A 15,378-nucleotide genomic window follows, 5' to 3' on the forward strand; every position below is an offset into this window, starting at 1 on the left:
TCATGTACTACCTAAGGAATTTCATTGCAATAGCATTGTTTTGAAATGTATCATTTGATTTTGATCTAACTGTCATAGATCAGTTTTACCCCTGTATGTTCAGCCTGAATGTCTAACCACAATTTCACAAAAATCAAGGGCTCTGTTAGTTTTCATACAAAATTGTGATGACTTATTATGAAGACAGTCCCAATTAACAATTGCATGTCATCTGTAAGAAATCAATTTTTTTCTCACTCCCCACCTGTAATTTTTTTTAAGCAAAGAAGAATACTTGGGTCTAGGTTTCAAGGTTTATTTTTCTGTAGTCCTAATATCACTTCAGTAAATTAATCTGAGACTCATTTTTCTAATATGTCAAATGACTGTTGTAAGGATTATTATAAAAACGTAAGGTGATTAACAAAGTATGTAATTGTTCCATAGATGGCAGCTCTTGTTTTTTTACTGTGCTTTGCTTCTGCCCTGCTTCACATGTTATGTAAAATAGCTGGTGAGTTTTAGGAGGTAGTGCTCACATGCTTGCACAGTGTTTGCTGTGCACGATCAACAGTAACAGAAGAGCATACTTCTTCGATACACAGAGTTTACTGAATTTGGAAAGGCTTTGGCATTCTTATGTCATCTGTAATGAAACAATCTCCAGAAGTCTTTTCTAAAATGTCCTTGTAAAAAGAAAAAAGTTATGTTTATATTTTATAAAAGGATGATGTTATTTATAACCAGCAGAAGCAGCCTTATTTGAACATCTTATGTTGAAATCGCTACTTAATACAGTGACTCATAGGAGCTTTCTAGTGGAAATCAAATGCTCAAATGAAATAGAATTTAGTTTGTTAGGCAATAGTGATATGTCTTTTATTGGTTGGACTCTGGAAAACACTTGACAACGAATGGTACTTTACCCGAAGGGCACGTATCATGCACCACATAGCCTAACCACAAACATTAAAGGTCTTGTAACTGTGAGCCTCAAATGAAAATACATAAGGACAGCTCTCATACAATCAAATACAATACAAACTAGCTTTTAATTTAAATAAATATGTAAGTAAAGTTCAAGTGACTATAATGATTTTATATCCCTATGTATGTATCACAGAAATTGTGGCAAACTGTAGAAATCTATTCAAATGGAAAGTAACAAAGCACTTTCACATTGCCTTGTATTCAAAATCCCTACTCTTCATAAAAACTTACATTTCTTTAACAAAGCTACTTTTCTGTTTAACTCCCGAAAGTATTTATAACTTAAGGGGGTTTCTCCAACCAAACAATTTACTTTTGCTAGGTACTATAGCTATATTTTTTATACAAAATTTGTGACAGCAAATGAAATTCTAATCCCAATAGAAGAACAAACAATTTTCATGTTTCGATCTTCATATATATAATTCAAGAGGAAATATGCTTAACTTTGTAGATTTTTACATTTTAAATTGCATTGTGTCTGTATCAAGTCTACTATCTTTTACCTAGATTGTCTGGAAGATTTAAGCTCAAGGTTACGGTTTGAGAAAAGGGTTTTGAGAGTGACCAGGATAGATTTAAGAATTCATTTTATACTAAAATATGGCCATAAATATTTTTAAATACATTCAAATAGCCCTTTGCTAGCACATTTTTCCCCTTCTTTGCCAAAACGTTCCCACAGGCGGCCTAAGTCACCTCATTTTATAGGTTTAGTAGGTTTAGCAGGCTTTATGTGCTCTAGTAGGGTTAGTAGGTTTTGTTCATATCAGGTCTCTCTCATGGGAGTTTCCAGGGACAAGGATTGCTTCAGTTAGTATGGCCTTAGCCATACTAGGGTATTTGCTTTAATTCTACAGAAGTTTTCTAATTAATATTCTGTAGCAAAAGAACTAAGATCTGGAATTCCCCCTCTTAATCTCTTCCTAGAAATGAGATTCAGAAAGGACAGGACTGCATCCAGCCTGTTTGGGAACTCAGACAAATGTGTGTTGTCACAGACACAAATAGAGGTCTACTATGAAATAATTGGCTTGCTAGTGTGCTAATGACAGACAATGCTGATTTGCTCCAACCTCATACAGTTTCACACATAAGGACAATCATCTATGTTTCATGAAAATTCTATCTACTTTAACATTATTTTGAAGTGATTGGTAGTGGTATGACTTAACAGTTTAAATTTAAATCCTAAAATTCAGTGTGAATTTTTTATAATAGCATAAAAATTCAAAGATGTCCATACAAGAAATATTAAAATTTGGTTAGGTTTAGCAGAGTTTGAGAATCCTTACTACCCTCCCACATAGTATTGTAATGTGAATATAGGCAGTTACTATTACAGGCATAATGATGATTATGTATTAAGCAGAAAGAAGTATCACCACCAGTTTTTTTCTTTGAATGCCCCTCAGTACTTCTGCATTTATAGGATGGTAGACTGGTTTGGTTTAGCTCTCAAAAGTGAAAACATTTAAAGTTTCCTCATTGGGTGAAAAAAAATTAAAAAGAGTGAGAGACTGAAAACTGCAGCCCACCTACGTTTAATCATTAATAGTGAGCCCTTCAGTGAACTTAGGTCCTGATTTTGGAGTTTGGAGTCTGACCTTTCCCCAAAGATAAACATGATTGTTGCAGGTTCTGAAGAGGGTCACTCCCTCACTGGCTGCCATTGAAAGAGTCCACTTCTCAGTGACTCCTAGCTGGGCACTGGATGCAGTTGAGGATTGCTGGTCAATATGATTCTTCTTGCTGTGCTTTTTCTCTGCTTCATTTCCTCATATTCAGCTTCTGTTAAAGGTAAGTTTGTGTTGCCTTTTGCTAAACTTTAATTTCCATCTTTGGAGTTGGAGGCAGATACGTGTGTGTGTGTGTTTGTGTGAGTGAATAGTGAAAGAGTTTCTGACTAAACTATCTTCAAAACCATGTAACTTTGGAATGTTTGTGAAAGCATGGCTGAGTTGAAATGAAAACCAAATTCAAATCCCTACGAACATTAAGAAAACAGATATTTCTTTTAGTTTCAGTTCCTCAGACCAGTGTGTTCTTGCTTCAATTTCTCATTCATGGTCTGTTTTTAAAAGAAGGAAAAAAGATACCCACTATTGTTACCTGCTGCTGTTGGTCACATTGAATGCAGCTCCTTCATTTGAATTGTAAATGAGGATTTTTTAAAAAAACCGAGTTCTTAAATTTTCTTTTAGTTGCTTAGCAATGTGACCTCAAGAAGAATTAGACCCAATGAAAAAGGCATTTGATTTGCCAAAGAATTATGAATGAAATGGCACAACATATATTTAATTCCGTTACAATTAAAAAATGATAGAATTCATAGTGAATTAAAGAAAATTAAATTTCCTGATACAGATTTAAGAAATAAGACATTATCTTTGGAAAAACAATGTTGCTACTTACAGTTTCTATTTTAAGATGAAATTAATTTTAAAAATACATATGAATTAATACCATTGAAAAGGCAAGCGAAAAAACATTTTATGAGGAATGGTTTCATAAAACTGTTGTGAAGTGTATTAATATAGAATCATGTTTCAGATCAGCTAGATTATAAACATCGGTTTTCCAAATGCTGCATTGTGTAAAATGATCACTTTTTAGTTTCTTAGGAAGACACACTGTTAAAAACCAATTGATATAACAACATAGCATTATAGGGACCAATTTTAAAACCATGTACTCTAAGTAATTGATAGAAAACAATTCACTTATAAACTTCTAAAACCTGTTAGGGATAAATGTGGCTTTTGATATTAAAGTAAAGTTTGCCTCAGGATTTTTTGTGTAGAAAATTTCCACACGAGGAAAAAAACCTAATCTTCATTATTGGAGCAATAGAGGGCTAAATTTAAACCAATTCACCTCAGCAAATCACACTGTAGGTTCTTGAACTAAAGAAAATATTTTCACCAATTTCTAAATATTTACTATTTAAACATACAGTTCTTACTTGGACAAAAGAAATTTTTTAATGAGAAGAAGATTTATAAATTATATCTGACTGAGAGTGTTATATAGAGGACTTACTATTTCATCTGCCAAATAAACTGTTGAGTAGTCAAAATATGTGTGATTTAAATACCATAGTATCAAACCTAATACCATAAGTATTTTGAGAAAAATAATTGAGACATGGTACTTATCATGAGCTTCTCCTGTTTTCCCATTTTATAAACTAGAACATTGGATGACCTCATGTTTTCAAATATACTTATAAAAAATTTAAATATACACATACACTAGACAATGGCATAATTGGGAAACGGCATAAATGAGAAAATGTGGTTTAGAATATTATAGGTAGCTACAGTTTATTGTAAACAAGCTTAGTAGTAAATCTAGATTTTTAAAGCTTGAAATATACATAATTTAGGGGCCACTTTTGAGAAAAGATTACAAAAATATCTTACTATTGCAAAGGTTACTGAAAAAGATATGGCATGTGGATACATTGCTAGGGTCCACTTCTGGAGTCTTTGGAAGGATCCTGGGCAAGAGAGCTTAAGCTTCATCAGCATCGTGGTACGTTGCTTATGCTGATATCATAAATTAAAAGTGTACAACTTGAGAGCTTCTTTACCTAGATGGAATAACTTTTTGCATTATGGTACCATGATTTAATTATATATTCTTTGCCCTTGTAACAACTGACATTAATTAGCAAATAACTTGTGAAGAGTTTACCTTAAAATCAGTCCATTTAAAATTTGGGGATCCCATGCCTCATTGCCTCAAAACTCATCTCTAAATTACCAATGCAACTGTTTGGTAAATCCTCAGATCTGGGTGGATGTTGAAGGGCAGGTTAGAATCTAAAGAAAATTGAGGCTGGGTGTGGTGGCTCATGCCTGTAATCCCAGCACTTTGGGAGGCCAAGGTGGGTAGATCACTTGAGGTTGGGAGTTCGAGACCAGTCTGACCAACGTGGAGAAACCCCATCTCTACTAAAAACACAAAATTAGCCAGGCATGGTAGCGCAAGCCTGTAATCCCAGCTACTCAGGAGGCTGAGGCAGGAGAATCGCGTGAAACTGGGAGGTGGAGGTTGCAGTGAGCTGAGATCACACCATTGCACTCCAGCCTGGGCAATAAGAGCGAAACTCTGTTTCAAAAAAAAAAAAAAAAAAAGAAAAGAAAAGAAAGAAAGAAAGGAAGGAAGAAAAGAAAAAGGAAAATTGAATGGCAGATTGGAATCTGAAGAGGGTATTAGGATTAGGATAAAAGAGCACATCTATATGATTTGCTGTGTGAACTTTCTAAAGACTCAAGTTTTCCCTACTTTTTCTTAATTATACTTTGTCATGGTTGGACTATTTTCAGCGTCTTCTCTGTGTTTTCCTTATATAGTATTTTTACCTTCTATTTAATTTTGTCACCTTTAAACCTGTACACTTCCTTCATTTCCAGTCTTTCTCTCAATCCCTCACCCCACCCTTACTTTTTAGTCAATTTTTATTAGTCATCTTCCAGTTCTTTTTTCTTCTTACCCTTCATCCTCTTTTTTAACTTCTGACCCTTTAGTTTTCTGTTGGGTTCATAAATGCCATTACCTATCACCCTTATCATCACTGCATGTCTCTTCAAACCTCACCAATAACTCAGCTCTGCTTTGTCTTCTTGACTAAGCCAGTTATCAGTGATTGTACTCATATAAATCTGACAAAGGAGTATTTAAAAAATATTTCTTGAAGATTCAAAACTAACAGTTTTGTTGCTTTTAAGTCACTTAAAAATTCTAAATGCACTTGAAGGGCAAATGAAAGAGATTCTGACTTTTTTGGCTAATATTACTTTCTGTTTTGGTTTTATCTAACAACAGTTATCAAAAAATATTACTATACATACTCTGAAGAGCACTATCCTACAAAAGGAATTAAGTCAACAATATAAATGGGACATGCCCCAATGCCCAGTGTTGCCAGATCTCTGCAAAGCATAAACAGAGAAATACTTATCAAAAAGGAAAGTATAAGAGGATGACACTCTAGCACAGTCCACCTTATTTGAACCGTTTTAGGCTTTATCTCCTGTTGAAAGAGGTAGGAAACAGTTTGGAGGAATAAAGGGCCCATTCTTTTCTGTGCTTTAACATTTCCTACTCATAGTCAAAAATTGATTTATTATATGGCCAGTAAAGTAGAGGTAAGAAAAGAAGTGAATAACATAATAGTTTGGAAAGCTTTGGAATTTAAGAAAGGTTACCTTCCTACAAATGTTTCGTAGTTATTTTAACCAGAGGACACCTTAATATAGTCCACAGAACTTGGATTTTGGTCAATTTAACCATCAAATCTGCATTATATTTGCTATGTTGGGTTGAACTTGGAGTCAGCTTCTATCTTCTCTCACACAATGCTTACTTTTCAGAATTGCTCTGAGGATTAGATAAGACAACATGTATTTCCTTTATGCCCTATGTGGAATTTGATAGGTGTCATAAAAAGAAGGCCTCCTGACCGAAATATTTTTCCTGACCAGAAAGCCAGTATTTGAACCCGCTATAGAGTCCCCAATTACAATGCAGAAGACATAGAGATAAGAGGGAATCCCAGTCTTCATCCCCTTCAAGGTTTTTCCTGACTCTCTTTGCCTTCTGTGTCTCACACCTCAGTTTCTGCCTGACTTGGTGCTTGGACACAGCTTGGTTTTGTGTATACACATTTAGATCCTTTCATACTTCCTTCTCCGGGCTCTTCTTGATTCCTATGAAAATGCTTGTCCCTTTTCTTTGAAGGTTCGACAGATTATGTGACTTCACTACCCAAAATTCTATGGCAGCGTCCCATCTCACTCAAACTCCCCAAATCTTCCTGCCACCCATAGGTACCTCCTTTACCTTGTCTCCTTCACTGTGTCTTTTACTTATTCATTTCCAGCCTCTTTGGTCTCCCTGCTCTTCCTCCATTACACCTGCAGGAGCCCTCCTCGGGGCCTTTGCACTTGCTGTTTCCTCTGTGAGGGGAAGGGGTAGAAAGGGTAGGAGTTGGGGGAGGGGGATGCCCTTCCCACAGATATCCGTGTGGCTCACCGAAAACCTTTGTCCAAAATGTCACCTTTCCACAGAGGTTTTTCTCTCAGCATCTCCATTCCCTTTCCTGCTTCAGTTTTCTTTATGAGCACTTCTATCATACTATATAACTTGCTTATGTACTCATTTTTTTATTGCCCTTCTCCATCGCATTTAAATGTACCTTCCAATTTACATTTACAAAGGGTAGAAAATTTACAAAGGGTATTAAATTTACAAAAGGTAGAAACTTTGTCTGCTGGTCGGGTGTGGTGGCTCACACCTGTAATCCCAGCACTTTGGGAGGGTGAGGTGGGTGGATTGCTTGAGCTCAGGAGTTCAGGACCAGCCTGGCCAACAAGGCAAAACCCTATCTCTACAAAAATACAAAAATTAACTGGGCTTAGTGGCGTGAGTGTGTGGTCCCAACTACTCAGAAGGCTGAGGTGGGAGGATCACTTGAGATGAAGGTTGAAGTGAGCCGAGATCGCACGACTGCACTCCAGCCTGGGTGACAGAGTGAGACCCTGTCTCAAAAAAAAAAAAAAAAAAAAAAAAGTAAAGAAAGAAGAAGAAACTTTCTCTGCCTTTCTCTGCTTGTTAACTGGTGTGGTCCCAGAGCCTTAAAAAGTACTTACTATTCAAAAGGTACTCACTATATTCTAGTTGAATGAATGAATAAATTTCTAGCTCACTGCCTAGGAATGGAAAATAATTCAACCTATAGTTTTAGAGATATATAGTATAGATAAGAGCATCATCTTTAGAGACAAACAGCCTGGATTAAAATCATATCTCCAGCCAGACGTGGTAGCTCACATCTATAATCACTTTGGGAGGCCGAGGTGGGTGGATTACCTGAGGTTAGGAGTTCAAGACCAGCCTGGCTAACATGGTGAAACCCCGTCTCTACTAAAAATACAAAAATTAGCCAGGAGTGGTGGCACACACCTGTATTACTAGCTACTCAGGAGGCTGAGGCAGGAGAATTGCTTGAGCCTGGGAGATGGAGGTTGCAGTGAACTGAAATCGTGCCACTGCACTCCAGCCTGGCCGACAGAGTGAGACTCTGTCTCAAAAAAAAAAAAAAAAAAAAAGAATCATGTCTCTATGATGAATTACCTGGGTGACCTTAGGTAAATTATATAGTTTCTGTGTCCCCTCAGTCTCTTCATCTATAAAATGAGACTAATAATAGTGCCTACCTCATTAGATTTTTGTGAGGATTAAATAAGTTAATACATGTAACATGCAGATGATGGATTTTTGACCACCATTTCCTCTGGGCAAGTACGTGCTGTCATATGTAGAGGAGACAGTGAACAGATTTTTACTGTGTAGGTGGGTAAGGCCTTTTCAGGCATTGCAAAGTAATTTTTGCTATCACCTTTCTCAGCTGCTTTGCTTCTTGTCTAGTCACCCCAAACCCCTTTTCTGTCCCTCTCCCCATATGTATATTTCCTGAGAGAAAAAAAGATTATGGTTGCGTGTCATAGTAAACTGGGCAATGCAACCCCATTAGCATTGAGGAATAAGGTAAACTGAAGTCTTTTTTAACTATCTCCTGAGAGCCATACATAGAAAATATACAAAAGAAAAAAGATTTATGTGACCATACATTTTAAGTCATCTCTGGGAAAGACTTGCTCCTTGGCATTTCTTTGGGCTAGGTAAACTGAATTGGATACTGTGTGAACTCATTCATACATCAGTTTTCTTGGCTCACAGTACAGATTTGTATACTATTTGATCTTTTTAAATTACCCCATGCCAACTTTAAGCCTGTACTAAGATTTCATATAGTAAAACATTATTTTATTCGGGCACAGCTAATTTAAAGTTACATATGTGCAACGCTGAAATGTACCTTTGTACTAAAAGTTTGATAATTACATTAATAGAGTAAATTACACTGAAGAGATGTTTCTTAAATATCAAAAATGTCCAAATTAAAGAACTTCCTTCTAACCACTAAAACTACCTTGGCATTGATCTGCTTGCATTTAAATAATACGTTAATTACGAATGGCTCATATTAAATTTATCAACCAATTCCTGGTGGGTCCTCTACTTGAAATCATGTTCATATAATTAAGAGAAATACAATGGCATTTAAACAAAAAAAACCCAAAATATCTATAGTTCAACCATGGCACTATCTGATAAGTGATTAGGAATACAAACTAAGGTTCTCTGAAATGGGAGCTTATTTGTTTGTTTTTTGTTTGTTTATCTATGTTTTTCAAGTCAATGATTTCAGCAGATGAAGTAGCACCATGTTTCAATCAGCGAATATTTACCAAGCTTCCTCAGCCCCACTGTGGTAGAGAGATGCACTGATGGTGAGACAGCATGTTCCCTTACAATGAAAACTGGATATGTGTCATTATCTTTATGCAGGTCACACAACTGGTCTCTCATTAAATAATGACCGGCTGTACAAGCTCACGTACTCCACTGAAGTTCTTCTTGATCGGGGCAAAGGAAAACTGCAAGACAGCGTGGGCTACCGCATTTCCTCCAACGTGGATGTGGCCTTACTATGGAGGAATCCTGATGGTGATGATGACCAGTTGATCCAAATAACGGTGGGCATTTTCTACCAGATAAATGCAAAGATTAGATATAAGAAGTTTTTGAGAAGTGTACCATTAGACAGCACTTGTATTGGGTTCCCGTTTATAAATCCCTTTAGTTTCTTATCTATCACTAAAACTAGCAGTTCTATGTATTTAAAGGTTTTGCTGATGAAAAGTGAACTGATCTTTCCAAGTTATTGCAACAGACAATAGAAGGTATATACTGGTAAACGACCAGAGTATGGTGTTCAATTCTATAGACCATGTTAATAGGGACGTTATACTAGAGTCTTTTCAAAATGCTCTGGGAGAGAAGGGTCAATAATCCATGTTGTATGAAAAACAATTTAGACCACTCTAACTCAAGAGGAGATCAGTTAGGAGGTTCCTGCATTCCTTGATACAACAGGTGGAATTACTGAAGAGAGAGTAAACCTAGTCTGTGTTCTTCCTGAGGAAGGAACCAAGTACTCCCCTGAATAACAGTGTTTGGTCAGTTAAAATGGTTTAGATTTATGTGTTGAGAAGGGAGGCCAAATTAGTTGGTCTCTGGGGACTTTTCCAATTGTAATATATGGTGATTCCCTTATTTGCTTCTCAAGAACCTAAAGATAATAGATTCCTTGAGTAAAGTCAGTTATTCTTCTACATCTTGGTGTGAAACAGGTACACAGGACAAAGTACTTGGAACAAGTAGTTGCTGGTGTCCTTTATATTGAGGTGTCATAGCAATACATTTACAAGTGATATTTGCTTCTTTGGGTGTCTCTAATTGCTCTTGTGTTTTCCAAGTTAGATCTAAGCATCATCATCCATCTCTCTGAGCCATTTCTCAATACAACAGTAAACTGTTCTCCAGAAAACATTATATTCCTCCTTATTCAGTAATTAGACTTTATTTTTATTTACACAGATAAGGTAGAATAGGGCAGGGGTCCTTTCCAACAAGTGGTAAAGAAAGTGAAGTGATCAGGCAGACAGCAACCACAAAAAACAAATGAAGAGTGGCAATGATAGGAAAGAATCACATTCAAGTCACAATTATTTTAAGCCTAAAGTCACAGAGTTCTTTAAGTATTGCTATTTTTGCCTTATTAAAAAACCTAGTTTTTAAATACCTTCTCCATTCTTTTAAAGTGAGTGGCAAGGTCCTATAAATCATGAATTGAAAAATGACAGAAGAAATTGTGGCCAACTCTTTCTGTTTCTTTATCATTTTATTTTCAGAGAGACTCTGATGAAGACAGATATAGGAAGTTTTTTTTAACAGCTTTCTTTCTGTTACTCCAGATAAAGGATGTAAATGTTGAAAATGTGAATCAGCAGAGAGGAGAGAAGAGCATCTTCAAAGGAAAAAGTCCATCTAAAATAATGGGAAAGGAAAACTTGGAAGCTCTGCAAAGACCTACGCTCCTTCATCTAATCCATGGAAAGGTAAAGGGGCGTTTAGATTCCACAACTTTTTCTCCAACTTCATATTTTTCTTCCCTTCAGTAGATATTATTTTGAGGTAATCACATTGTAACTACTTTTATGGTAAATGGAATTTCTTCAAGAACTAAAGAACAGAGGTTGTAAATTAAATGTTTCCAAACTGAATCAATGCCCTGAGTTCCCTTACATTTACTAGCCAATTTGTTTCCTATTTTTCTGGAAATCTTTATAGTGGAATCAAGTATTTATTTATTGATGAAAGGCATTATTAAAAGGTAAATTTCTCATCAAATTATAAGGGATTACAAACATAATGTAACAAAGCAAGTCATCAAAGCATGATTGGATGAATTCAGGAAAGGAGACAAATTATGAGACTGAAATGATCCAACTGAGATTAGTAATATTGATTTGTTATGAGATTATCGATATCTGGCTAAAGTACAAGGTTAAAGATTTTAAAAGGGTATGACAAGTCTAAAGTAGAGTTTTTTTAAAGCCTTTAGAAATTATTTTAAAACTGTGACATGGAAAAGCCTTTTATATATTAAAATAATGATTGAACACTTTATAATATATATTTGAAAATCTGTTTTAAAAATTCTATGTGTGCATTACTTATGGCTTGATTCTAGTCAATTGAAATGGTCTTAATAAATTTGGAATTGAGAAACAATTGTGATCAGTTGATTATTAGGCATTACATATTTGTGTTTATGAAAATTACAGATAGTGTGTTTACATACATAAAAATGTGTCTAAAGATGAGAGCTCAATTTTAGGAACAAAAGCAGGAAAACAGAAAGGGAACATTGAGTTATAATTCCATACGTCTCTGAAATTTCACTTTCTAAATTCAAAATAAAGAAAAACTGATCTTTATATACTGATAAAGTAATACTTTATTTATTTTCAACTGAAGTATTTGAAAACAAATACTTTGGACATTTCATATATGTATATTGCTAATCATGATGCACATTTTTATATGAAGTTCTAAAAAGGAACTCACAAGAAGAAATCTTGTGTTTTCACCTCGCCTACAACCAAATATGAATCACTATCTTCAAGAATGCTTTCTCTTCCTTCTTTACTTGTCAAAATACTTGCCATGTTTCTGACTGCTCACATGCCATTTCTGTCATAAAGTTCATACCCTTCCAGCCAGCTGGAAATAACCATCACTCTTTAGAATGCTCTTAGCACTTTGCAGCTCACTCATGACCCTTATCACTTTCTTTTTGGTCATTTGTGTTCATTGCTAGATTATGGGTGTTGGATAGAAAAAAATCCAATTCCTCTTTGTATTTCAGCCTCTCCCCTTCACCTCCATGCCCTTCCACTCCCTCCTTCCCCAAAGCACCCAGAATTATGCCTTGCACTGAATATTTTATGAAGCCTTCTTCGACATCTTTCCAAACCCCTGGGCCTATTTCTGTCAAAGCATTTATCACAGTGTATTGTCACTCTCCTTTTATGTCTTGGCTCTCCACATTCAGAATAAGTTTCTCATGGGCAGAGTTGTATCTGTCTATTCAGCACCTTGCTCATAGGGGATACTGAATATAGATGCTTCTAAAATAAAGGATAAACAAATAAGATTATATGGGGCTCAACTGAGTTGAACTTTGATAAAGGTTTTACTTATTGTTTACTTAATAATAGCTAAAATGAACTAAGCACTTACTGTGTGCTAGGTGCTGACTAAAGGCATTACACGAACTGTCTCTTTTATTCTTGTAACGGCCCTGAGCAGTAAGGGCTGCCTTATCAACCTCTTGTGATAGATGAGGAACCAAAGTTAAGAAAAGTTAGGAAATTTGCCTATGGTCATACAACTGGCAGGTGGTGGAGTTGGGATTTGAAATAGAGTCTATGCTCAAACTTCTATGCCTACTGTCTTCCAGCTGGAAAGTATTTGGAGAAATGCCTGCCTCTTTGGTTGACTTGTAGTGTTCCTTATTTACATCATGAGATCAGTTGACTTATTTGATTTTCTTATGGCTCAACTTTGTTAACAACAAGAAATATTGTTATTTTCTTCTCTGAGCTTCCAATGTGGCAAGACACTTGAGTTCATAGATATTATTTGCATTTATAATCTTACTGACAACCAATCATTTTATAGCTCCTTTGGTAGCAGCTGAGTACAAAGTCTTCTGCTACACACATGAAAGGACTCAGTACCCTCACTGTTCAAAGGCTGGGATGGAACTGCCACATCATTATTTTAGTAACTGCAATGGGCCAATTCTAGAGGAGCTATGATTTGCGATGATTTACTGTAACCACAGGTTAAAGTACATCATTGTATCTTTCAAGTATATAATAAAATATTTGTTGGAAAAAACTTAACAATGAGGACTAAGAAGCCAACAGGAAGTTTTGGCCATGTCACTGTCAGAAAGATCATTACTTAAATTATCATTTCGGTTTACTATGAGAGAAATTATGGACAGGCAGAGTAAGGCTATGGACAGGCTATTTTCTTAGAGAGCATTTTCTACCACAGGCTTAAATTAAGTTGTGCTCCCTGAAGTTTCTGGGATTTCAAGGATGCTCATCAGCATGTAATTTTTGTCCTTCCAGACCTCCCCGTCTCCCTTTCCCATCTGAGGCTCTCATATTTACATTTTAAAAGAGAGTCCATTAAAATACTTAGATATATATTCATTGCACATCTTCTTTTTTCCATGCCCACTCATCTTCCCTACATAAGTGGGCATAACTCTAGTTTTGTCTACAAATCATTAAGTTGTAAACGTGACAGTTATCCGATTAAGTTGATTAATGCTGACGAGTGAAAGATGCCTCAAGTTATACCATGGATTCTTTTTTAGGCCTGAAATGCTGCTCCAATTAACTGGATAATTACCAGATTTCTATTTCTGGTTTTGGCTTTGTGTTGATTAAATTAACCACGTGGCTGCTGAGTCAGACCTTTATTTTGTATTGTTTCCGGGCATTGATTTGCTCTCTAAATCAGCATGGCTCTTGTAAACACACTGAACTGCCACAAGAAATGTGACACCTTGAAAGTCCTTCTGAAATTTGTTGTATATTTCTTTACTTGTTTGTTCTCCAGTGTGTCATTTCCTAGCCATGCTCTGTCTTAGATAGATATCAAAGATAAAATTACTAATCTTTGTTTGCTGGGATTCTTTTTATTATTTTTATGGTTTGGCCACTTAATGGAATTTAGTCTCCTCTTATTCTTAAAATAAATACAAAGGAAGGTGTGGAGAAAGGCATCTTCTTCCTAAGGAAAAAACAATATGAATGATGCCTACCTATTTCAAGAGGAAACTGGCCCCTCATATTTGGCTGGAAGAGGCACTGTACCACCTTCCCAGCCATTTTACCCAGTCTCCCTCTAGCTGTGGTTTCCTTGGGTTAAAGACTTCGTTTGTAACCAGGTCGTACCTGCTGCTGCTCTTTGGAAGCTCCGAGTACTGTGAATTTAGATAAGAACCCTGTGCTCTTGGATGTTCAGAACTAATTTCATTGCTGAATGAAGTAATCAACTTTATGGCCTGAGTATAATAAAACTTACTCAGTTCCTGTTGTGAAATAATAAATTTAAGATTATTGCTGTGACAGCCATGTGGCTTGAACTGCAAAATTCTGATTTCAGATTATTATTTTTTAAATGATTACAAGGCAGCTCAATTCTAACAGTTTTGACATTTAGCTGGTATGGATATCAGTACTATCTTCACTTTGGATCTCATCAGTCTACACTAAAGAAACAGAATTTAGGCCCTAGAAGTAGCAGTCATATAAAAGAAAAAGAGATGTGTTCATTTTTCTAGTTTTGGGAAAGCAATAAAAACTAATAGAAAGGATTAAAAAAACTTTTTTCATTGTGTCTCACAGTTTATATCTATCATTCAGCCTGCCAGGAGGGAAAAAAGGCTCTAACACCATTTTCTAAGGGATCCAGAGGTCAAGATCAAAACTTGATCCATTGCAGTTGGTCAGTAACAGATAAGCACTGAACCTCATGCACAGTCCAAAGATTAAATCCAAGAACTGGGTTTCCTTACCTTTTAGGTAAAACTTTAAAAATAGCTCAGATACATTTTGTAGCCTGGAAGGAAAGTGACATAGTGGTGACAATACTGGTATTTTTCCCACTTAGGAGATCTTGCTTTCTAAAGTATTTAAGGTTCATACCAAAAAGACATGGGCCATATAGACATGTGTGCATTGCCACTGAGTGAACACTTCTGACTATTTTGGGGCACTCTAGTTATGAACTTCTAATGGTCATGATATCTGGAGATACACTTCCAAATATTTGAAAAGGAAATTACACTGTGATTATTAGAGGAAGGAGATACAGTTTACGAAATAGAACTTCAGAAACTCAGGC

General features: G+C 35.8%; 1 protein-coding gene across 2 annotated transcripts in view; it reads left to right on the top strand.

Moving 5' to 3' along the window:
• MTTP (microsomal triglyceride transfer protein) overlaps positions 1–15,378 on the top strand; it is a 59,404-nt gene that overhangs the window by 8,155 nt on the left and 35,871 nt on the right. The window contains exons 2-4 of one of the 2 annotated variants that reach the window (XM_055111660.3): positions 2,608–2,769; positions 9,391–9,578; positions 10,860–11,003. In XM_055111660.3, the coding sequence (XP_054967635.1) occupies positions 2,709–2,769; positions 9,391–9,578; positions 10,860–11,003 (393 nt within the window). In that variant the 5' untranslated portion in view covers positions 2,608–2,708. The remainder of the gene's footprint in view (positions 1–2,607; positions 2,770–9,390; positions 9,579–10,859; positions 11,004–15,378) is intronic. The other variant, XM_034958944.4, reaches the window with a different exon arrangement.

This window comes from Pan paniscus, chromosome 3 (genome assembly GCF_029289425.2).
Source record: "Pan paniscus chromosome 3, NHGRI_mPanPan1-v2.0_pri, whole genome shotgun sequence".
Taxonomy (NCBI): Eukaryota; Metazoa; Chordata; class Mammalia; order Primates; family Hominidae; genus Pan; species Pan paniscus.